General features: G+C 40.3%; 1 protein-coding gene across 3 annotated transcripts; it reads left to right on the plus strand.

Annotated features, from left to right (window-relative positions):
- Positions 1 to 383: 383 nt before the first annotated feature.
- PANK3 (pantothenate kinase 3) lies at positions 384 to 25,121 on the plus strand. Of its 3 annotated transcripts, none has more exons than XM_075766894.1 (7): positions 384 to 704; positions 10,115 to 10,467; positions 12,312 to 12,565; positions 13,142 to 13,318; positions 14,906 to 15,029; positions 18,155 to 18,280; positions 20,482 to 25,121. In XM_075766894.1, exons 1-7 carry the CDS (start codon positions 677 to 679, stop codon positions 20,530 to 20,532), a joined length of 1,113 nt encoding a protein of 370 aa, XP_075623009.1. In that variant the 5' UTR covers positions 384 to 676; the 3' UTR covers positions 20,533 to 25,121. The 3 variants fall into 3 exon arrangements, with proteins under 3 accessions (XP_075623009.1, XP_075623011.1, XP_075623010.1); XM_075766896.1 differs by having other exon boundaries at positions 653 to 704; positions 10,115 to 10,471; XM_075766895.1 differs by lacking the exon at positions 384 to 704 and adding an exon at positions 4,220 to 4,307.
- Positions 25,122 to 25,663: the final 542 nt, after the last annotated feature.

Here is a 25,663-nt window from a genome sequence, read left to right on the forward strand (position 1 = left end):
GGCGGAGCGGGCGGGAGCCGCTGCGCTGCCTCGGCCCCATTGTGTGGCGCGGCCGCGGCTCCCCGGTGCCGGCCGCCATCTTGTGCCGGAGGGGGTTCGCGTCGGGCCGCCGCGTCCGCCTCGGCCGGGGCCTCCGCAGGGGGCTGGGGCCGCCCTCCTGCCGAGAGGGACCGCGGCGGCGGCCGGGCAGCCCCTGCGCGCCGGCCGCGCCCGAGCGGGGCCTCTCCCCGCGCCTCCGCCCCCAGGGGCCGCCCCGGGCCGCTCTCCCCGGCCGCTGCCGTGCCCCGAGGCGGCGGGAAGGGCAGCCCTCCGCGACGCGGCGGCCCCGGGGCTGACGCCCGGCCCCTCGCAGCGGGACGCGGCCGCCGCTCCGGGCCGGGCGTGAGGGCCGCGCCGCCTCTCGCCTCGTCTCCCCGCCCCAGTCCGAAAGCCGATGCCGCCGCTGGACGAGCACCTGCCGGGGCCCCGGGCGTAGCGGTGAGCGCTGCCAGCGCCGCTCCCGAGGAGGCGGGCGCCCGCCGCCCACCGGCCGCGGATCAGGAGACCGAGGGCCGGCCCCGAGGAGCTGCCGCCGCTTCCCGCCCCATCAGGCGAGGGGCAGGAGATCCACCCCGAGCGCGGCGCCGCGCCCCGCCCGCCCCAGCCGGCAGGCGAACCGGGCCGCCGCCGCCGCACCATGAAGATCAAGGATGCCAAGAAGCCGTGTAAGGCCGCGGGCTGCCGCAGCGCGGGCCGGGGGGAGGCGGCGTGCATAGCCGGCGGGGCGCGGGGGCACCGGGGGCTGGTTCGGCGGGTTGTGCTGAGCTGTGGATTTGGAAGCTGCCTTCCGAGCCTCTTCTCGCTCCCGTGCGTCCCTCTGGAGGTTCTGGGTTCAGGTCATCTTATAGACCTGTGTCTGCGCTGAGAGGGCTTCTCTTGGGACGGAAAGTAATGTAATCGATTTTTTTGGGGTGGGCGCTGTTTTTAATGACGATGGCACTTAATGAGTGTACTGAACACCTGCGCAGGCGGGCTGCAGTTGCTACAGTTTTGGTTTTTAAGGGCTAATCAACTTTTGACTTTTTTAGAGAGGATATTTGTTAATATTTGGGTACAAGTCTTTCATTAAACTATGCTGAGTGCTCCTCTTTAAGCACAGCTGTAGTAATATTTCTTCCTATTTATTCTTTTGGATTACCATCTTTGTTGTGGAGGACACAAACATGGTTCAGACTCAGGTCAATACGAACAAAATGTCTAAGACTACCGATACTTTTTTATGAGAAGAAAGAATTGGATTGGGTAAAGTTAGTCTACATACAAGCAGTGCTTCCCCAGTGTAACTGTTTAAGTCAGCACACTAGGGAGACCTGTCAGACTTAACACAGGTGTACCTTAGCTGGAAGGGATGCAGGCATTACTGTACTGAGGCTATTTATTTTTGGTCATCATACTTAAAGACTTATTTTCAGGGTGAGTTACTACATGGAAAAATGGCTAGTCCTAAAGAGCTAGGCCTTCTGTTATTCTCAGACATGCCTGTCTAATGAAGAACGTACAACTAAGACAATATATTAAAAATGTATACTTTAATTATATTGTTTGAGCAGCCCAACAAGAAGAAAAATACTAAACGTGTATTTAACACAGGAAGTATTATTAGTGTAGCTCTAGAAGTAGCTATAAACTTGAAAATTGAGTTTGGCTGTGAAAATACTTTGTTTGTTGTGGTGTGCTAGGGAAACCCTAAATATGCATCTTGTAGCACACAATTAGCCATCACCTCTTATTAGTGCCAGTGTGTGGAAATTGCTGAATTGACTGTAATCATGTTTATGAAGAGCGCAGTTCAGACAGCAGTTTTTTTCCCTGGTGTGATATATAAGGAACAATATCAAGACTCCAAAGCAGTAATTGGCTGCGAGACATTACAGTGTTTTGGTAATTTAAAATGGTGAGAGCATGGCTGCTTGTATTGCAGAAAACTGCTAATTTCAGGAATGTCTGCTGGGCCTCAAAGACTTGTTTTCTGTAGTGGTGGATTTAAATGTCATGTTTAACTAATAATGCCATATGTTATCAAGAAGCTTTAACTGCTTAAACGAGCTGAGTTTGTAGTTGCACTCTTCAGGTTCTTAAACCTGAACTTTGTTGGTTTGGTGATGGGAATCAAAAACAATTGGAACTGCATAAGCAGCGGAGGGGAAGAATACAGTGTTAAACTACGTTGTTTATTTCATCTTGACTCTAACATATTTTGAAGCTGGTGGCTTTTTTAAAGATAATAGTACTAAGTTTCTTAGGCAATGAACTTTAGACTCATTCTGCAGATCTCTGCTCCTGGTTAGTCACACTGACTGAAGTGGGAGAGCAGCTGGATGTTTGAAGCACAGCGGATCCTCAAAAACACTGAAGATGGAAAGTCATTGATGTTCAGGGGCTTGGGTGCGCAAATACTGCTGTCAATTTGTCTTACCTGCGCAAATTGACCTGAAAGTTGACTTGGGCTCACAATACCACTTTTAGACTGTCTAGTTACAAATTATTTGGCTAAGACAGTTGTAGACATTTTTCAATACAACTGTGAATATTTAATCATCTGTGTTGGAGCCAAATTTGATGCAGAGGAAAAATGGTTAATCCTGTCTTAACGAGAGGTCATTAGTCTGTTCTAACAGCCTGCACAATGGAATTGAGAAGATTGCTTTAGCCTACCTGTACTTCTGTCTGTGATGTTTAGCATCATGAAAGAAAGCATGATTGCACTGAGTGCCATGTCTGTCATAACAGAGGTGAGGGTAAAATGGAGACACCTAGCAAGGTCAGAATTTCTGTTGTGAATACACTTGTGCTGTCCTCCCTCTCAAATCTTCAGCCTGGCCAGCGCTGTTGCTACTTTGTTGTAAAAACGGTGAGAAATGTAGCTGAATTTACAGAACCTGGCTTCCGAGATTGGCTGTCTTGAAAGAGACTCGTAAAGGGCCATTTAAATGTCTTTTGCGGGTGATGGGAGGTGATAGGCATTTTAAAGGAGGATAATAGAAATCCAAATTAGGAAAACTTTGTACTAAGTTCTTAGCATAGTGGTGGAAGCTGGAGAGATTGTGGAATCTCCATACTCGGAGGATTCTTGAAAAACTTCAAAGGTCTTCAGATCTTGGCTGGACAAAGCTGTGGATGACCTCATCTAGTGTTGGCAATTTTCCTGCTAGTGTGACTGAGAGGCTGGACTAGATGACCTCCAGAGGACCCTTCCAAGCAGCAGCTCTGTGGTAGCTCTTCTGAGGAAATGCCTATGGGGAAGAATGGCTGACTCTTGTAAGAGAAACTTCCAAAGGTTATTTTGGGGTGGAGATGATAAATGTGAGAGCAAAGAGTCTTGCAGAACTGCTACTGCGTGAGATCTGCCTAAAGGGAAGACAGGAACCACTCGTTCAGAGAGAGCTCTTCATGTTGGCGGAGGAAGGAGCAAAGTGCCAGCATGCTGTGCTCTTCAGGGGAGGTAGTCCTTCGCCTTGGCTCTGGAGTGTAATGAACTGCTGAAGGAAAGGCAAAGACTTCTAATATAATGCAGCGGATGCTACTGTTTACAGTTTGTTTCTTTTAATTGTTTATAACAATTAGTTTGAGAACAAATGCCTGCATTTCCCTTGAGGCGAATTGAGACACACTGATGTATGAAAGTACATAATAGAGATTTGCAGAATGCTGTATCAATATAAAGATGAAAATTTTATTTTCTCTAATGTCGTTCTACAGACACATGTAGTCATTGTGGACACGGTGATCCCATGCAGGATTTGTGTAGTAAAATTGATGAAAAATCCATTTAGGTTGCTGGAGAATCTCTTTTAAATTGATTTTTCTGTTCATAGAACTTGCTACTTAGTCTTGCAGTATCCTAGCTTTTTCTTATTAGTCCTTGAAAGCTGATTATTAGCCCATAGCAGATGTTAAAGGCTGTCATTTCACTGCAGTTGCAAAATATATTTCTAATAATGGGTTAACACAGCCAGGCACAGTTTATACTGTGTTTGCATCTGTAAGTGTTAGATTATGCCTCTGCATGCTGTATCTCTCTGTAATAAAAACACCTATCCCCAAAGAGATTGCTGCTGAAATGTCAACAAAATTAACAGAATGAGCAAGGAGGGAGAAGATGAAAGCAGTGATATTTTGTCTTGTATGGCTTTCCATGGTATCCACTTGCAGATGTGATAAAGCTAATGAAGAGCAGTTAAGAGTAATTGCCGATTACCACCTGTCCTCCCACTGGTAAACGTGGCCTTTCTGTAGCGTGATTGGAGGTGGCCGAGTGGGAAAGTGTGGTGAGTTTACAGTTTGCTGGGGAAGTTTTCCCCTGAGAGCAGTGGGAGGATGTGACAGTGCTTGTCAGATACATTTAATTTGGGTGTTATTTCTGTCCAGCCCAAATCTATTGTGAGCTGGACTTGGGATATTTGAATTAAAAACCTGTTACAAAACTAGTTAAGCAGAGAAACTCTCTGATTTCTCAAGGGCTAAGGACACTTGATGTGCAGTTTTGCTTTGTAGAGGCTCGTAGGCATGCACCCGTGTAACATGAGTACAGCCAAGGCGCTTTGCTGCCTAGCCGTCAGGTTAATCCTACATGATTTAGCAGTTCAGCAGCCTTGGATGTGTTTTCTCTTAACTTGTCCCATCAGACACGTTAGCTATTTTAGACTGCTATCTGATTTAGGTGTTAGTTTACTAGTAATTTTTATTATGCAGATGTTTTAGGGAAATGCTGGAAGTGTTAAGAATATATGCATGTACATAGAGGAGAATGCATTTGGAGAAACTGCAAGATAGATGTAATGTAAGTTTCTGTGTTTATAAACAGTAGCTGTGTAATAGTTCAGTGTACCTTTTATATAGTTAACTTGTTTGTCTTGTCAGCAATTGGATAAGAATGGGATCAAGGTTAGTTTTGTTATCAAAGACAAAGTACTAACCTGAATTAGAAGATAAGTTTTGTGCATCAGAACTGATAATACTGCATATTTTCATAAAGAACTGTTGCAGCGCTGGCAGAAGTAAACTTAAGTTTTCATGTGATTTCATGATCACTTTCTTGTATTTTAAGCAAATATAGAATCATGAATTGTAGCATGCTTTGGCAGTTGTTACACAAGCCATGTTTGTACTTGAAGTGCAACAGTCTTACATCTTAATAATACATAAGCTTTCTTACAAAGATGACAAAATCTGGTAGCCTGTTCTCTGCTGTCACTGACAGCTGTGTATTTTTTGTTTTTATGGTGCCAAGTTCCCTGCTTGAATTAGGAGGTAGCTACTCTTCTTCGAAGGTTAGTTCTTGTTAATTTAATGCAGGGTTGACCCAGACTGTTGTTTTATCTTACAGTGAGAAGGAAGTAGTTTAGAGATGTTTGTTTTTCAAATGTGTCGTTACATTCATAGAAAAGAGTTTGCCAGTAATCTCTTTCTCAGTCTTTAAAAGCTAAATACAAATAGAGCATTAAACTGAGGAATCTTGTGCTTGACTGAATAAGGGGGAAGTAGTTAAGTCTTTGAGCGTGTACTTCCTGCAGCTTTGGATCCAGAACAGGTGTACAAAGTCAAAATACTACTATGTGATCTGGGTGGAGAACCTCTGCTCTGCTGAAGCAGAACCCATAGAAAAGGAGAACACTTCAACCTTTGTGCTTGTATTGGCATGAGAGAGACTTTTTACTGTAATTATTTCCTTTTGGCATATAAAGACCTTACGTGATAAGATATAAGTAACCTTAAGATTGCTGCAAGAAACTATGTACGCCAAGAACTTGAGAAGTGCAAATACAAGAGAACGAGGCCTCTCTGTGTAATTCTAAAGAATAACTTAAAAAATAACCAACAACTTTCAGCTCAGGTTTTCTTACTAGTCAGAACTGCTACATCATTACTTGACCACAGAACCTTGTGAGAGCACTCTTCCGGTGTGAGAAGTGCTTTTCTACATTGCATGAAGCAATTCTAAAGAATCCTCTTAAACATCATTCTTTTTTAAACTCTGAGCAGGCTGCCTCTCAAAGCTATCTTCACGGCTTGTACAGAACAATCTGTTGCTTTATAGCAAAGGTTCCTGGTTCCTGTGTCTACATAGGGATCATAGTGGCTCCTGGCAGAGCTGGGGAGTGAAAGAAAATCTGGCTTTGGAATTACAGAGGTTGGATATTGTGATACTCCTCTTGCTGACCTGTTGGAAACAGTTCAATTTGGTGTGAAGTATCCCGTTAAACCATATGGATTTTAACTTTCCAATTTGTGTTCCACTTTGCATATTTGTCTCTTCTCAGATAGTAAAAATACGTATTTTATGTATTCTTAAATAGAGCCTGGCTTGACTTCCTAAAACCAGAATGCATGTTTTTGAAGCAGTTTTATGTAGTCTGTCCAAGGCAATAGGGCTTGTTGAGTAAACGCTTGATTCCTGCTTTTCTTTTTTTCAAATTGCAGCAGACCTCTGCAGAGAGGAGCTGAACTTTGAAAAGACAAGGCACTGGGATTTGATCTGTGAATAGCAGTTAAATTCTTAGCAAGGAATACTTCTTAGCTGTACATCACTTTTTGTAGAGTCTTCCTAGGAATAAGAGCAGTTATAAAGATGAAGAACTGAGAAAACTCTTTTCATTACCAAATCCCCATAGAGCTGCAGGAAAAGCCCAGTTTTAATGCAGGTGCATTGACTCCTTATGAATTAAAGCTGCAGAATGATGGTTGGTATTGGTCTCATCCAGGCACATTTCTTTAGCTGTGACTGCTCTAAGGATCAAGCTGACGTCTGGGGATTTTTTTTTTTTTTTTCCCCAAAAGATTGTGCTGCCATCATTCTGCTCCTAAATCTCTTAGTCAGACGCACAGATGAGAGTATAAAAACAATTTTTATAGAATCATTTATATATCCTCAGCCCAAGGTGCATGCCGTACTATTTTTGTTGTGTTCCAAGACAGCTTTTGAATATAAGACTGCCTCAATTAAGTTTTTTATGGATTTGAGAGACTATACCAGCTGCAGATGCTGGTGTATGTGCTGCAGATACTATGTAAGAGTGAAAACTCTTGTGCTTGGAACACGCCTCAGAGTAGCAACATTGCCTTAAGCAGAGTGCTCATATATGTGGTGTAAAGTAATGCACAGGTCCCTTGTATGGCATGACTTAAAGTAGGTGTGTCATCTTCAGCCATTGCCACAATTAGTTTGACTGCCCTCTGGGGATGAAGTCTTGTAGCAAAGTTGAGCATGGTCTCCGTACTATGTTTTCTGAGTAATCCTCCATCCCGAATCTCTCTGTGGCCGTATTTTAACCCTGCAAATGAAATAACTTTTTCAGTAATTGGAAGAGGATCTGGTGTTTGCACATGGGTTCCTGTTTTCTCCATTCCCCCTGCATGCAGATAGGATGGATCCTGAGCCAAGATCCACCCAAAGCAAACTGATTTGAAGGCTGCAGCAATAGGAGGAGGTTTCACAAGGTTTCCATGTTGTTGTGTCCACATACAATTACATTCTAACTCTGTAGAATCAATGTATTTCTAATGTTTAAAGGTAGCTGAAGCACAGATAAATCTCGTATCCTTGCAGTCCCAAAACTGCAGCTACGGTTCAACTGAGTGTGCGCTTGCCATATATACCTGTGTGTATATGTGTCTCCTTCTGTGTTTGGAAAAAAAAAGACATTAATTTTCCTGGCTACACCTGTATATAAATCAATCAAGAGTGGCTTACATACACAAGAATCCTTGTGTAGTATCTTCTTCTGGGTTGCTGGTATAAGGGGTAAGTTAACAGTACGTGGGCCCAGTTACTTGTCAGAACTCCTCCACCTTGCAGATGAAACTTGAGCAATGTACTTACCAGCCAAATCTTGACAAATTTTCAACAGAAAAATGTGAACCTTCTTGGGGTTTGTCACAGAGGTGAAAACTGACCTATTTCGTCAGTCTCAAAATCTTTAAATTGCTGTTAAGATCATTCAACCCAGAAAACTGATATTGTACAGCATGACCCCATTTTTCAGGATATGTTCTCATTTGAGTTATGGAATACACTTCCTTACAGTTCAGCTGTTCTTGTTTTTAAGCCTTAAGATTTTGAGATGTGACTAATGCTGTATTTGCAAGAGTCTTTTGGATCATTTAGCATGGGATGCAGTGGATCTTCTGACAAACAGGCGTGACTTGCACCAAATCTTTCTTTAGCTCATCACTTGAACTTTCAGCTGTTTCCCCCTCTTTCTTGTTGGAGGACTAGATTCTAGTTATTCAGTAGGCCCACTGAGCAGGAAGAATCCCAAGTATTTTGGGTAGTGCTTGGCTTGCTGTGTCCTCGTTAAATTCTGAATGGGTTGGATTGACTCCTACAGACACTTTCAGACCTGCTGGGTGAATCAACTTCCCTTCTTTGTTTTTGGTCTTGTGACGTTGTTTACCACAAGAGGCTGAAACTTAGTGAGATCTCTTAATAAGTCATCAGCTAATCGTGGTCTCACAGTAAGATGAAAAATTTTCTTATGTTTGGAGTCACAGTACAAAGAAGTCGGGTGTGCAGTTGTACAGTCAATTCATATGTGACTTGTGCTTAGTCTTGTGCTTAGATCTCAGCATTATAGAACAGATATTAGGTTTATAGAACTTCTTTATTCCCAATTGGAGCTAGATTTTACTCACAGAACTTATCCTTGCATTTAAATTTTGTTTTTCAATATGAGTAAGGTTACTGACTCAATCTTTTTTGTTAATATTGGACAACACTCTCTGGACATCCATGCCTGAAAGTTGAGGGAACTTTTAAGTTTCTTTTTCTTTTTAAATTTTGCTTCTAACTTTCTAACTTTTTCATGTTATAAATGAAGCGGCATGCAGATAGCCTTGACTAAATACATTAAAATATTTTGGTAGACCATCCTTCTCAAGGACAGATCCCCACTGGTACTATAAATCAAGATAATTACATCTTACTCATGATGAACATGTTAACATCATCTCGGTTTTGTTCCTGAGTTTCATGCTTCTATAATATATGAATTGCATCTGAAGAAATAAATTGGAACTCTACAGAATATTTAAAAAAAACCCAAAAAACCAAAACCAAACAAAAATGCCAAAACAAACCCAAACAGCACAGCATGTGACAGAGTCAATTAGGAAATAAAAATAGGACCACCTGGTTGTTCAGGATCTTTCTTAAACTTACAAATTAAGTTTTAAACACTGTTTCTGGGAGATGACAGTGGGGAAACTTTCAGATGAAGATGTTATCTTTGCTGTAGGGTTGCTGAGTTTCTGTTTCACCACACACAGTTAGGAAGATTTATTGATACAGGCATATTCAAATCATGGTCCTAGATGACATAAACCATAAAATCCCTGTTTGGAATTGCAGTCATCCCACAAAAGTGACAAAGACAAAATACTTGTGTTTTAGTGTTGTTGTTTTATAGTACAGAAATTGCTAAAAAAAAAAAAAAAAGGAACCAAGATTCAGCAATATTAATTTTCTATCTTGCATGTACTTCTTAATAGTAATTTTTGTTAGCCCTTTGTAACTCCAAGGGATACATGAGCAGCTCTCTTCAGCCCAATAAATTGGGCTTCTTAACTGTTTCAATTTTTAAAACACATGCAAATAAATAAATGCTTCCCTCAAACAAAACATATTATGTGAGCAAAACGTAACTGTTAAAGGAGGAATACCTGTCCTGCTGTTGTTGTCAGCTAGAATATGTAACCTGCTTTTTCACGAGTGTGGATTGCTAAACTATGTCAAAACTATTATCTTAGGAGTTAAGGTTATTTTAATCCTTTGTTCTTAAAAAAAAAAAAAAAAGTTGGATTTTTTTTATGAGTTGGTATGAAAGATACAATATGGTTTGGGGAGTTTTTAGTTGGGCTTTCTGAGCACATGTGGCAGCATTTAAATGTGTAAATACAGTTGCTCATTTTTGCATTTTCCTGTGGCCAGAGGGATATTTAAGGTCATGGAATGGAAATGAGTACTAATTCTTTGTTCCTCTGAGGATTTTTGTTAATATTTGTCTTGTTGAGTTTTAAGTTACACGTTTTGCTTTTGCTCTTTAACAAAGCTAATCGATCAATTCTTGTATCTTCACAGCTTTTCCATGGTTTGGCATGGACATTGGGGGAACTTTGGTGAAACTGGCATATTTTGAACCTATTGATATCACTGCAGAGGAGGAGCAGGAGGAAGTTGAAAGCTTGAAGAGCATCCGCAAATACCTGACTTCCAATGTAGCCTATGGATCCACTGGCATTCGAGATGTCCACCTTGAGCTGAAAGACTTAACGATTTTTACTCGAAGAGGAAACTTGCACTTTATTCGATTCCCAACTCATGATTTGCCTACTTTTATCCAAATGGGAAGAAATAAAAACTTTTCAACACTACATACGGTGCTCTGTGCCACTGGTGGTGGCGCTTACAAGTTTGAAGAAGACTTTCGCACAGTAGGTAGCCTGTCTTTCCTCATACTGAAGCTGATGCTAAAAGCATTGCTGATGATGGGTTAAAATAAGCAGTACTTTGAAAAACTGTGGAATGCTCAAAGATTATTAATTAGTAATTTCTTTTTCAGTCTTAAGTATGATAATCTAGAAATATGCTTTGTGACATCATCATAATAAACATGAAGATCTAATGCTAGCAGCTAATTAGAAACTGCTGTTAATGTAGTCAGTTGCAGGATGCCTTTATGGGAGTTAACCATTTTCTAATCTGTTTTCCCTGATGGGAAATGTGCTTAAAGTGCTGAGGTGCTTGTCTCAATTTGGATTTTCTTTCCTAAGCATTCTTTGATGATAGGTTTTTGATGTTTGCAGGTGGGGTTATCCTCATTAATTTAGTTCAGTGCATTGTTTAGAGATCTATGACAAAACAGGTATCTCAGTCTTTTTTTCAACTGCAGAGCGGTCTGGGATTTTCCTGAGGTGTTCTGACTCTGATGATCAAAATTGAGCACTTATTTAGACACGGTTTCTATCCAAAGATAGTTGTTACTAACTGAGGATCTTATCACAGTATCCAGTGTGCACATGTCCTAGTTCTTAAGTGCCTACAGACCTCTTGTGCTTCTAGAGACAAGGAGATTTTGAATAGCACAAAATGTTTGGTTTCAAAACTCTGGCACTGGAATGGAAAGACAAGCAGTCTTGCGTTGAGCTGGTACAACTGTTTGTGGGGTAGGATCACAATTTGTACAGCAGAACTAATTCATTATTTAAAACCCCACAGAACTATTTTCTGTTGGAACAGTTCCCTGATCTGCTCAACACTGAAGCTTCACAGCTGTGCCATGGCAAGAAAAGCTGAAGGGACCTGGGGGAAGAGGAGGGGGCTGGCAGTGCTGTGATCTGGTACTGATGTCAGTCAGCAGTGTGCAATCTGGTCTGATTGTGCAACTTTGTAATCTGACTGCAGGCTGCTTTCTAAATGTGGTCTCACCTGATCTGGAGATAGACTTTGAGTGCTTTTTCTTGGATTAGCTGCCTAATTGGACACTCTGACTGTTGGAACTCCCTGCCACAGTAAGGGAGAGATCGTGATCACACTTTTTGTGAAAGCCCAGAGTTAAATTAGATTAAGTATGGTGTGAAATTACAGTCTTCTGGAATCCACAGCATCCCTACAATTGTCTTTGTGCTTTATGAGAGAATGGCAGCTTAAATGTCATGTGCAAAATTGAGGAAGAATTGTAAGAAGCCTAAAGTCCCATAGAATTTCCATGCTGTGGTTTTGTTTTGATCCTTGGAATGTTAATAAAGTTGCAAGGATATAGTGTACCATGACACTGAGGTTTTTATCTAAGGTTTTTATCTGCTGACATCTTAGAAATGACTGCTTGACTACTTAGATGGGGAAGGAAACCCACAAACCTTGAAAAGATGTGCAGATGTGTGAGTTTCACCACAATGACGCTTGATGGGGCCTTGAGTGTATTTGGTGACCTTTTTTGATTTAGATTGATGAAAAATGTTGCTGAATTTCAGTGGATTAATGTCTTAGTACCTCAGAAGTTATCTTTGGGCTTACCAAAGCAGATGTTTATACTGCCTGTCTGTTCTTGATTCAAGTCTGAGATCTAGATTTATAGTCAGACTAATTTGCTAATTGACTTAGTCAGAATTTACCTCTGAATTTTTTGTTGGCTCTATAGTGGGATTGAAGTACCTGAATTAGTCACCTGAGATACCTTCTTAAAGTTAGGCAGTACAAATATATTCATAAATTTGTAGCATATTTAAGCGGTGTTAGAACATGTTGACACTGTCTTTTTTTTCTTTTTTTAACACAGATTGGAAACCTCCAGCTGCACAAACTGGATGAGCTTGACTGCCTTGTCAAAGGCTTATTGTATATAGACTCTGTCAGCTTCAATGGCCAGGCAGAGTGCTATTATTTTGAAAATGCCTCAGATCCTGAGAGATGCCAAAAGATGCCTTTTAACCTGGATGATCCATATCCATTGCTGGTTGTTAACATTGGTTCAGGAGTCAGTATTTTATCAGTCCATTCCAAAGACAACTATAAAAGAGTAACTGGAACAAGGTAACTGAAAAACCCAAGTTGCCTTTCCCTCACTCTGTAGTATGGAAAAGTATTTAATCTTTAATTTACAGCTGCATTTGTTGAAGCCCGTATCCATAGTTCTGTTATTGAGGAGATTTAGCCAGTAACTTCTTTGTCAATCAATGAGTCTTAGAAGTGCTCCGTGGTGAGTTTTATAGGTTTTGTCTTAAATTTTGATGATGTGTTCAGTGAACTTGTATTTCTCTTGTTCCATAAGAATAAATACAGCTACACATTTTACAGAAAATGATCAAGGATCAGAGTCAGTAGCATGGTGTGGGTAGTTAGGGGGTTCTAGACTGATTAAGTGTTCCATATTACGTTTTGAGAGTTGTAACTCTTTGTTAGCTCTTACTGTGTAGTTATCTTCTTGTAAGTGACTTATATAAATGTTAACTTGATTGACAGCTGTTTGTGTAGTGAACCTTGAGCAAGAAAGCAGACAGCTTGGTATCTAAGTTGGAGGGCTTTATTTGTTTATTTTGTTAGTCAAACATAAGAATCTTTCATGTGAGGAAATACTATTGGAAAGCAACTAGTTTTCTTTCTTCTTAGTCTAGGTGGAGGGACCTTTCTTGGTTTATGCAGTTTGTTGACGGGCTGTGAAAGTTTTGAAGAAGCTCTGGAAATGGCATCCAAAGGAGATAGTACGCATGCTGACAAGTTGGTTCGTGATATTTACGGAGGAGACTATGAAAGATTTGGCTTGCCAGGATGGGCTGTAGCATCCAGGTAAGCAAGAGATCTTTTTGTTGGTTCTTTTGCTGGTTTGGGGGGCTTCAAAAACAAGACTTAAACTATTAATACAAAGAAGACTGCTTTTTGCAAACTTATATTGTAGTCAAGTTACGTTTCATCCTAAAAGTATATATATACTCAGCTTTCCTGAAGACTTAAAGCCACATGCAGCTGCACGTGTCTGCTAGCTAGGTATGTCATGTGGTATGTCGTACACAGCTTTATGTGAGTCAGAGAGAATGTGAGGTGATGATAGGAGTGGCAAGAACAAAGTGCAGAGGAAAAACAAAGCAGATTACTGTTTGACTTCTAGAGTCTTAGTAGGGCTGTTGTCCAGAGGGAATGTGAGTAGAAGGCATTTTTGTTGCTCTTACAGTAGTATCTCTTCCTTTTTTTTAATGACTGCTTTTTTTTTTTTGATACATGGGTGTCAGTACAGGTACCTGGCATAATGTTTTAACTACTTTTCTCACCTCTGAAAGCTGTTGAACGTAAACAGTTTGCACCATGAGAATGAATGTACTTCACTGCCAATTACAGAGGATTTTTGTCATAGCTCCAAGTTTTACTTTCACTGGAGAAGATTATTGGTGATGTTACAGCTTCTCTACCCTTAGGAAATGTAAGGAGAGTAAACTTTAGGAGTGAAACTAACATGTACATAAGAGAGCTTGTTGAATCTTTCCTCTTACTCAGTAGTAAGAGGCCTTAGTTCACAGTAACTTGATTCTTCTCCAGCCAGCTCGAGTCCAAGCCTCTTCAAAGAGCATATGCTGAGAGGTTTTACTATGTGCAAACTTTACACTTTTAGTCAATACATCTTAACTTGCTCTCTATATGGTTACTTTTTGTTCTCATTTACTTTTTAAGACCCTTAGGATCTTTAGTGACTATTTGAGTTTTAGAATAATCAGGATTTTGGCTCTCTGAACTGACTTAGCTGTGGCACAGAGTTCTTAGTAGTAAAATGTCATGCATAGCTGTGAATACTTGTCTTGTTTTTTTTCTTAAGATATCTACTGTGTATAGTAATGGAGATGTCCTTCTAATCTAGAAGTCTTCATTTATACAACCTGAATAGCAGTCTGTCAGGTGTTTATTTTCTGTTTGAGGGTTGTGTCCCATCATAAAATCATTCAACTTATCTCTGGTTTACTTCTACTTTGACAGTAGAGGATTAGATAGATACTGGGGAGTGAGGAAGCAAGCAGGAGGAGTTGGAAGATTCACCAGACATAGGCATTGACTTAATTTACAGTGACCAGGTTTGCAGAGTAGTCTTGCCTAAGAATAAGACTACTTTTTGCTGTAGATGCTTCTTCATGGAAGTCACCAGTCTAAACAAAAATATTTTGTTGGGGATCATTATTGTAACAAGATTGACTGTTTGCTGTGAAGGAATAGATACACACATCATGCTATCAGTTGTCAAACTGCTGTATTTAATACAAACTTAAAAAGGAAGCTCCTTAAGAACAAACATGAGACCTAAGTTCTCTTATACCCTAAAAACTACATTCTGAAATTACTTCGAATGCACATGAATCACATTGTACTTAATGGAAATTTTTCCTGTTCTAGTTTTGGGAATATGATCTACAAAGAGAAGAGAGAGTCTGTTAGTAAAGAAGATCTTGCAAGAGCCATATTGGTCACCATCACCAATAACATTGGGTCTATTGCCCGGATGTGTGCAGTAAATGAGGTAAAAACTTCTGACAAGGAAATGATCTATCTAGAGGTCTATTATTTGGTTTCACATTAAATGACTGCTGAAATGATGTACCATTTTAAACCTTTTAGTGTGTTCTCAAATGAAATGAAGAAACTCACATAGTATTAAAGAACTAGGAATTGGTTCAAAATATTTTGACTGTCTTTGGAGACGGTGGGCAAAGATATCTTTGCCAGTGGGGAGGGTAGCCTGATAAGGAGGGCTTCAAACTAGATTTGTTAGGGAATGGAGCCCAAAGCCTGCAGATAAGTCAGGGGGCAGGGGAGCAGAGGATGTTGTGAGGAAAGGACTTGAAGTCCCCTTGTGAAAACAGGATGATTGTGGGCCCAACTTAAGTCTCTGTACCCAAAACACATGCAGCACGAGATACCAGAGGACCTGTAAGTCCTGGTTCTCATGAGGGACTATCCCAGCCTCCATTGGAAGGGTAACATGGCAGATCACAAGCAATCCATACTTCTCAGTGTTCTGGGGACAATTTTCTGACACAAATGCTAGACAGGCTGAGTAGGCAAGCATGCTGCTGGACCTGGTATTCATGAGTGAAGAACTGGTCATGGATTTCAGTGACAGCTTTGAAATGGTAGAGTTTAAGGTTCTGAGGAAAGTGAAGAAGGCAGGTAGCAGAATGGAGACTCTAGTTGGACTTGAGTAGAAAAGTATTCTGGTTTGGGGGGATTTAGGAATCAAGCTCTTGTGGGAGGTTGTCCTAATGGCATAAGGAGCCCAGAGGAGTTCTTTGATCTTTCAAGATAACATCCTCACAGCAAAAGCAAAAGGTGGGATACAGACTGGCTAGGGAGAAGCATTACAGAAAAGAGGAGGGTGCTGGCAAACAAGTTGAACTGAACATGAATCAGCAGTGTACATGTGCAGCGGTGAAGGCTGACCTTGCACTGAGATGCATTAGCAAGGACATAGCCAGGAGGTGATACTTTGGGCATGACCTCTTTCCCCCTCCTCCCCACCCACCACCACCAAAAGTGAAACACTGACGAACTAGAACAAGTCAAACAGGTTACCAAGACAGAGCTCTGCCATGGAGCACCTGATATATGAGGAGACACGAGGGGTCTGGGTTAAGCCTGAAGAAGTAGTTGAAGCCTGAAATGGTTGTCACTATCTAGAGGGGGTTACAGGGAAGACACTGCTATATATGGCCATGCACAGCAGAAGAACAAGAAGCAATGGATACAACTTGTAGCAAAGAGACTGATTGGTGTAAGGGAAAAAAGATGCTCACAATAAGAGTGGTTAAGCCCTGATACATGAACTTAGAGACTGTGGACTCTGTGTCCTTGGAGATTTCAAAACATGTGGCTTGAGGAACTTAAATGTTGAAGTTGCTGAAAGACCCACTTTGAGCAGTGCATAGGACCTGATGGCCTCCAGCAGTTTCTTCAAGCTGTAATGATTCTCTGATTAAAGCTCATAGAAAGCCTTGCTTTTCTAGTTAAGCATTATTTTTAATTTTTACCAACTCTTGAGACTTCAAATTGTTTTGACACTTGTCGTCTTACTGCTTGATACAGAGACAATTTTCTGCCATCATCTGTTTCTCAAAGCTCTGCTAAACAGAACCAGTATGCATTCAGTTTTAATATGATTAGCACAGACAGTTAAGAATCTATGGAAGAATACTGAATTTAGGCATAGAAGATACAGGTGTCTGAGCACTAGGGATTTCCTCGTTCATTGTCAACAAACTGGATAAAGTGAGGTTCAGTAGCAGCTTTCTTAGAGAAGTCTAAGGGTAACTGTATTTAGAGCTCTGCTTAAAATCTATGGATGTGATAGTCTCAAATAACAACAACGTTGCTGGTTGCAGCAACCCTCCTTTTGCTTAGGAACCAGACTAATATATTTTTCTGGTTTTAGTATTGCACGTTCTCCCTCAGTTTTCTTCTGTGTCTTTCTCTCATGTCTGTCTTGGAGAAGAAAGTTAATTTTGTGGGTATTGAATTAATTTTGACTTTCTTGCTTTATGGGAAAGCTTGGTAAAAAAAGAGGTAAAATGAGGGTGAAGCTTAAAGTACATACTAGTAGTCTGAGTCAAACATATGCAATTTATATTTAAGGGTGGGGGGGTAAGTGCATACAAATCAAAAATTATAAACAGCACAAATTAGCTTTATTCCAAGGGGTTTTGGTCTAATTCCAACTATGTCACAGAACTACAAATCATAAGAAATGGTTAATAGGGATCCACAAACTAGTATCTTGAACTAATGTAGGAAGAGAAAATGGAATTGATTATTTTGGCTTCCTGCTATAGAACAGAATTATGTTTGGGTGCCTTAAGAGTGTGTTTATTTTGTCTTCACTGTGAACTAATCAAGATGGGGAAAACCAGTTGCATGTTAGTCATTTGAATACAGGTTGAATTGTCATACTAGTTTTTGTAGCAACTTGGATATGTATGTTCATCTAACATAATTAAACGCTTATTGAAGCACTGTGTTAAGCACTAACACAATTAAATTTTCTTTGGTTCTTGCTCTTATATCATTAGACCAGTGTTTAATGTTGCTTCCACTTAATGTTGGATTTATTTCAGTGAATGGGGAAAATTAAACACTTTTTTTTTTTACATTTGACTTGATTAATATTCACAGCTCACTTCTAGTATTTAAGTCTTAGTCTAATCTTATACTGAGGTGTATTGAGTTCTGAAGATGAAAGGAGCATCTGTTATGTCTTACTGTCTTCGGCTTCTTTACAGTGCTGCCTTGTTGCATATGGATCAAGCAGCATTGTACAGGGCTATGAAGGCATTGAGTCTTCTCTACCAAATAGAAGTATTTTTCATTTAATTTCACTTTTAACTGGGCTGTTTCTTTGGCTTAGTTACTGAAAATGCTCACTTAATTTGAAATACAAATGCTACTTCTCTGTAAATTAAGTCCTTTAATTCTTGAGAGTTGCGTGGTTCTTCCTTTTGCCCAGGTATGCTGCGTTTTAAATTTTGGAACCATGTTTTAATTGTGGGTTGGTTTTTTTTTCTTGCTCAGTCTGTTCTTTCATAGGTTGACTTTTCAAAGCTGTGTGGAACAGTGAAAAGACTTAATCCTTTGCTGTTTTTCTCTTCTTTTTAGAAAATAAACAGAGTTGTGTTTGTTGGTAATTTTTTACGTGTGAATACTTTGTCAATGAAGCTTCTTGCATATGCACTGGATTACTGGTCAAAAGGCCAGCTGAAGGCTTTGTTCCTAGAACATGAGGTAAGCTGCAGTTCATTTATCTGTATGTATTTTTTTACCATAAATCAGAAATGCATTTATTGAGTAGCTCTCGTGTGTAATATCCTGAGACACCAAATACTCAGTAAATGTTGAAAATAAAAGGAGGTTCGTCATAGAATCATAGAATGGTTTGGGTTGGAAGGGACCTTAAAGATCATCTAGTTCCAACCCCCCTGCCATGGTCAGGGACACCCTCCACTAGACCACGTTGCCCAAAGCCTCATCCAACCTGGCCTTAAACACTTCCAGGGATGGGGCCTCCACAGCCTCTCTGGGCAACCTGTGCCAGGGCCTCACCACTCCAACAGTGAAGAATTTCTTTCTAACATCTCATCTAAATCGACCCTCCTCCAGCTTAAACCCATTACCCCTTGTCCTGTCACTACACTCCCTGATAAACAGTCCCTCACCAGCTTTCCTGTAGGCCCCTTCAGGTACTGGTAAGCCACAATGAGATCTCCCCAGAGCCGCCTTTTCTCCAGGCTGAACAAGCCCAACTCTCTCAGCCTGTCCTCATAGCAGAGGTGCTCCAGCCCTCTGATCAGCTTCGTGGCCTCCTCTGGACTCTCTCCAGCAGCTCCATGTCTCTCCTGTACTGGGGCCCCCAGAGCTGGACGCAGTGCTCCAGGTGGGGTCTCACAGGAGTGGAGTAGAGGGGCAGGATCACCTCCCTCGACCTGCTGGTCACACCTCTCTTGATGCAGCCCAGGACATGGTTGGCTTTCTGAGCTGCAGGTGCACACTGCCGGCTCATGTCGAGCTTCTCATCAATCAATACGCCCAAGTCCTCCTCCTTGGGGCTGCTTTCAATCCATTCCTTGCCCAGCCTATAGTCATGCCTGGGATTGTGCCAGCCCACGTGCAGGACCTTGCACTTGGCCTTGTTGAACTTCATGCAGTTTGCACGGGCCCACCTCTCCAGCCTGTCAAGGTCCCTCTGGATGGCATCCCTTCCCTCCAGCGTGTCAACCGCACCACACAGCTTGGTGTCATCAGCAAACTTGCTGAGGGTGCGCTCGATCCCACTGTCCATGTCACCGACATGTGCCAGTCCCAGTACCGACCCCTGAGGGACGCCGCTTGTCACCGTTCTCCACTTGGACATTGAGCTGTTGCCCACAACTCTTTGAGTGCGACCATCCAGCCAATTCCTTATCCATCGAGTGGTCCATCCATTGAATCCATGTCTCTCCAATTTAGAGACAAGGGTGTTGTGCGGGACAGTGTCAAATGCCTGGCACAAGTCCAGGTAGATGACGTCAGTTGCCCTTCCCTTATCCACTGATGCTGTAACCCCATCATAGAAGGCCACCAAGTTTGTCAGGCACGATTTGCACTTAGTGAAGCCATGTCGACTGTCACCAATCACCTTATCTTCCATGTGCCTGAGCATAGTCTCCAGGAGGGTCGGGCTCCATAATCTTGCCAGGCATGGAGGTGAGACTGACCAGCCTGTTGTTCCCTGGGTCTTCCTTTTTCCCTTCTTGAAAATGGGGGTTATGTTCCCCTTCTTCCAGTCGGTGGGAACTTTGCCAGACTGCCAGGACTTCTCAAATATAATGGCGAGTGGCCTGGCCACTTCATCTGCCAGTTCCCTCAAGACCTGCGGATGCATCTCATCAGGTCCCATGGACTTGTGCACCTTCAGGTTCCTTAGATATTCTCGAACCTGATCTTCTCCTACAGTGGGCAGCTCTGCGTTCTCCCAGTCCCTGCCTTCTGTGACCTTGGCAGCGTGGCTCAAGCATTTGCCAGTGAAGACTTAGACACAATTCTTTAAAAATGTACGGTGCAGATAATTTAAGAAATTTTTGACTTGTACCTTAGGAATAGTGTTGCTATGGATATTGAAGATCCTTTGGCAACCAAAATATGCAGCTCCTCTAGGAAAAACAAACTAAACCTCATTTCCAGGCTTTAGGAGTCACTGATATGTGGCTTCAAAGTGGTGCAGTGTATGGGGAGGCTTGGGGTGAAACCTCCTAAAGTTAAGCTAGATAAGGACAAAATGTTTGTTTCACAAGCTTTAAAAAATTATTATGAAAGATTATAGATTAAAAGTGTGCGGTGTTCTTTCTGTAGCATTGATCTACCAGATGCTTTGTTGTCATTGAAATGTGATTGGTGCAGAGTTTAATACCCTACTTGAACCTGAAATATTTTTTGTTTGTTTTGAACAGGGATACTTTGGAGCTGTTGGTGCTCTTCTTGGGCTGCCAAATTTCAGTTGAGATACCAGATGTCACTACACTGCACTCTTTTCCACCTGAATGACACTTGTGTATGGCATTGGGAACTAAATCTGGGGAGGGGAGAAGAAAATAGCAGATTTTCTGTAATTGTTTTTAAGAAGTGATTAGCTACTGAATATTGCCATTATAAGGAAGGGGTTTTCACTCTGTTGGGCATTGAAAAGTGAACTGTTTGGGGATATCGTTTATGTTCTTTGGTACATGTAGCCAGTGTTGAACTTTTAATATGCAATACATCCTCTGAAAACAAGCTTCCAGAAGAAGGAATGCCAAACCTTTAAGTGCTGAGCATGAAAATACTGCAAGTTTACTCCTGAGGCTTTAGGCCCATCAGTTTTGTACATAATTGATGAATGAAAAATTATTTTCTATAGTTATACTATATTATGAGCACAATTTTCCATCTGTGCTTACAGACGACAACTTTAAAAACAGTAAGGTACTATCTACAAGATGAGGAAACTGTAGACAAATTCTTCCCACAGTAAGAATAGTAATTATTTTTGTGTAGTGGAAATAATATTAATCCTTTAATTTGCAGTGGGAAGAATAGAAACACAAAAAATCAGCCAAAGCAGCAGATTAAGCAGTTGATGTTTTGAAGCTTTTGTGAGGATAGTCACTTGTCCTCTTCATTTATTTGAAGATGCAGCTGGTATTTTGGGATGATCTCCTCTGTCTTTGGTTGGATTTGGAAAAGAATTTAATGATTAATGACAGCAGGCTTTTGGGGTTGGGATGGTTGTTTTGAGGACATGACTTTCAAAATGCCTTCTGGTTGTTGTTTTTTTTTTTTGTCTCATAAATTCTGATGTCATGCATCATTATTTGTAAAGGTACCACAAAATTGAAGAAATCCTTATAAAATAGACTAAATATGGGACCTTATAATTCTGATGCTTTGGCTCATTTCTGTGGAGGTTTGGAAGATTTCTGCCCCTTCCTACTAATTTGAAAATGTGATTACTCCTTAATTTTATAAGAGTTGATTAGAATCTAATTAGATGTTGAAAATGAAAGGTTGTTAGCTTGCTTTTGGATTTGGAAGTTTGTTTTTGAAAGCTGAAGACAGCATCAGAGTTTGTATTGCAGCACCAAATGGACCAATATTTAGTACACTTGCAATATGGAACCATTCATCAAATTGTGGCCTTGGGATAAAATCCGTACTCTGGAACTGATCTTTGGGTTTTTCTGTCTACTTTTAGAATTTACAGCTGTGATTATTGTAATAAGTTTAGTCCTGAAGCCAGGGCATGGGATCTTAAACTTGTATGAATATTATACGGTCATTAGCTATATGACTCTTTGTGGACTAAAGAGCTACCAAACTTTATGATATCATTTTAATGTTAAATATTTCATATAAGTGCATGAGGAGCAACCAGACTAAACGCATTCATATCTTGGGTTTTAAGGTATTTTTAAAACTGATCGCTCAAGTATTCCACAGCATGGCTGTGTTGTATTCACAGACACATCCACCTAGTGTGTTAGAAGCCTCTATGTGCTATTTTCAGTCTTCTCTTTTCTTAAAATTTGAAGCGCCATACTAATGTCATAGGTTTTTAAAAACAAATTCCTGTGGTCCTTTAAGAGTACAGTAATTTAGAGTAGCCAGTTCTTTAAGTCTAATGCCAATTGCAAATGCAGTTCCATTTATTGTTGCTTTTCCTGGTACTCATATTACATTTCTTTTCTGCTTGCTTTGATGTTTCATTTTAGACATAAGAAACCAAACAAAAATTACACTCACAGTTGAACTGATCTAATGTTAAATCAGAGCACTTCAGAAAATAAGTGAATATGGTTTTTATAGAATGTCTTTATAAATGCTGTGTAATGTTCTTTTGAGTTACAATTGACTATAGAAAGTAACCTTTATTTGGTTATAAAACTTTGTAAAGACTTAATTTTGTGAATGTTTTGACAGCCTCCTGAAAATTTTGCAAACCAACTGCATATTTTTCTTGCAAAGTGAGGTACTTTAAGACACAAACCTCAGCTTGATTAGAAACAGTTCCTTTAGACCATATTTATTGATACTTCACTTCTCATTTTGTGATACTGAGAGCACTGCTTTTGAAGCAGTAGTTAGAAGTTACATGTATATTTAACCGGAAGCGCATGTAGAAGATGATTACCTAATGACCATGGTTAATTTAAACCATTTGAAGTTGATATGACCTAAGATACATTTTTAAAGTAAATTGTACAGAATTACAGAATAAATTAATGGAGTAATTCTTGAATAGCTGTACTGTATAGAAACTACTGTGAGAATCAAAAAGTATGCCCTACCTCTATTTTACTTCCCTTGAGCTTCTAAAAAAAATTGACTTTCTTTTGCTAGTTTAATCAGCACAATTGTTACTTCATTACAAGAGGAACCAGAGATGTTTTCAAGCCCTACTGTAAAGCCTGGGGTCCTGTATTTAAGCCACATCTTTGGGTTTCATCTTGTTTTCTCTCAACTTAGAAGTTGTTAATAGAGTCTCCAAAGATTGACTCTACGACCAGTAGAAATGCTAGGCATCACAAATAGTTGCAAGATAAGCCTTAAAGTCTTTTCATCTAAATTTGCTTCTAAGTAGGTTGAAAAGGCTTGCTTCTTTTTGCAAATCACTGAAATAACTTGCTTTTTCCTGATCTTCTCTGTTTTTACTTTCACCCTGACAATTTCTTTTCCTCAAAGCTAACTGGTTGAAGCAGCTTTAGGATGAATTGATTCAGCATGATGTACTACAGTAGAGAAAACTTGGGGTTTGCTCAGGGCTACTGTTGTTCTCAAGTGGAACCACTTCTCTAGAGGAAAGTTGTGTGATAGTTCTTCTTCTAAAGTAAAATGTAAAGCTCATTTTGAATGTGTAATATTTTTCAGCTCAATCAGCCATGTGAGTGCCTTTTAATTTTTTCATATAATGCCAATGTTGCTGGTACTGGGACCTTATCCATGACGTTTCCTACCTAGTGTTGCTTACCAGAAAAATGGCAGATAATTTTATTGGCCGTGGAGGTGATCTCTTCAGTCCAGTGTAGCTAGAGGTGCTAGGAAAACAGCATCAGGTTTCTGGCTCCCTGTCCTTGTAGCTCTTATCTTGGGGTAATACTTTTGCATTTCTTGGTCTCATTCCTCCAGCTTGGTCTTTTTAAGTATTACGCACAGTTTTGTTGTGTCAGTATCTCCCTAAAAATCATGCAAGTTTTTAGTCAGATAAGTACAGATTATTTTTGGCCAAAGAAGTTCATTTTTCGATGAAGCTATTCCAACTTGGTATGGCTATTAAACTTAACCACTGTCACCTTTCTAGTTCTACTTAGGGTAACTGCAATTTGAACGAGAAGGGAACTTCTACAGTACATTTTGAATGTTTAGCAAGCTGGAATGAACGCATCCTCAGCATTCTTTACTGAAGCTAGCAGAAGTTTAAGTATAAGCACTTTTTCATTCTTTTCAGTAAACCCTCAATAAATTTAACAGATCGGAGAGAAGCAGCACTGATATACTTTGTCTTATAGTTTGGTCGAGATTTTCAAAGGGTGTTCAGATGTCTGACCTGCCTTTTGAAGACCTTTCCTTATCTCTCTAGTACTCTGTGAGCAAGCACCTCTGTGATTCTACCAACACCTCCATTCATAATTTGAGAGTGACAACATGGAAGGAATATGAGACCACACTGTCCCACTTACTCTCAACCTGTATATTAAGAACAAAAGTTCCGTTCTGGCTTCTCGAAACGGATTAAATATTGCTTCAATAGTATAGCGAGATTCCTGCTTGCATTTGAGTTGTTGGTAGTATACACAAGGTGATTATAATTGCCTTTAAGGGTTGTAATCCTAACTCTTTGTCTCTATCCAGTATAGGTCTTCAGGCAATACCTACTTCCAGATAAGTTGCAATAACTTCTGATTTTTAAATATTTCAGAATAACAGTGGGATTTTAACATTTGGAACTAATTAAAGTGTCTTTTATCCAGAGCAAATCTGTGCTGCTTAAAGACTGGATGGTGTCTTACACATTCAGTTGTTAACTTATGTTAATGCCTAAATTTACATTTGACCTATTTTTAAATATCACTTTCACTATTCACATTCTGGATACTAGATGTCTGTAATCCTGAGGAAACTGTTTAGTTGAGTTTAGAACAGAGATGAAGGTCAGCGGGGTTCTGTTGAGCTAGTTGTGGTCAGCTTTTTATCCTGAGTCCATTTGCACACGTCATGAGATTAGTTCTTTCCTTTGTCAATGTTTTCCTAGCAACAGGGCTTTGTACATCTTATTTTTTTTGTTTGTTTTATTATTACGTAGGCTTAGAAAACATGTAATATGTAATGGAGCTTTGTTTAGGTTAAAAAGTGAACAAAAATCTCTGGGTCAGATTAGAAGTATTTGACCAAGGACCTGTAGGTCACAGTGCAGAACTAGGAACATGCTTGACACATACAGGTACTGTTTTGGTTGTATTAATTTTTCCATTTCCTGTTAACGCACAGCGAGAGAGGGTAGACTTAACAATTGTTGTGGGTAAAATGGGTGAATTAAGTCCTCAGACATGACCATGGGTAAATGCTTTATCACAGTATAGAGGGATAATTCCCTGCTTACATTCTCTAAGTTTTACTGATATAGTCCAAAGTACGTCACCAGTATTGTCATCTGTGATAAAATTACTAATTCTTTAAGTTTAAAACAAGTCTGCAAAGAAGCCTGTTTTATTAGTTTTGTTTACTTCACACCTGTAAAGCATATTAAGTATTCTCAAAAACATGCTTTCTGAAAACATCTCAAAAGATGCTGTAATATATTTGTAATTATTAATGTCCTAATGGCATACGTTTCAGCAGTCTAGGTTTGCATATCTGAATGCCAAATCCTGCTCACTTTAGTTACCTGCATAGATGATTCTCTTAAATGAGAATGAGCAAGATTTGGCCTCAAGGTCTTCTGCCTGGGGAACACAGTAATGCTACTTTGCATATTCCTGCTGGTGCTAAATCATTTGTTGAAAATAAAGATTCTAAATAGAAATTGTAAATAAAATATTTATGGCCTGGTCCTTTTGATAGACTTAAAATTTATCATTTTCAAAAATATTTTGGCCTTAT

This window comes from Balearica regulorum, chromosome 14 (assembly GCF_011004875.1).
Source record: "Balearica regulorum gibbericeps isolate bBalReg1 chromosome 14, bBalReg1.pri, whole genome shotgun sequence".
NCBI lineage: Eukaryota > Metazoa > Chordata > Aves > Gruiformes > Gruidae > Balearica > Balearica regulorum.

Coding starts and splice junctions, on each gene's coding strand:
- PANK3 (XM_075766894.1), top strand. CDS start 677: ATGAAGATCAAGGATGCCAAGAAGCCGT. Junction 12,566..13,141: donor AAAAGAGTAACTGGAACAAG/GTAACTGAAAAA, acceptor CTTTCTTCTTAG/TCTAGGTGGAGGGACCTTTC. Junction 15,030..18,154: donor GGATGTGTGCAGTAAATGAG/GTAAAAACTTCT, acceptor TCTTCTTTTTAG/AAAATAAACAGAGTTGTGTT.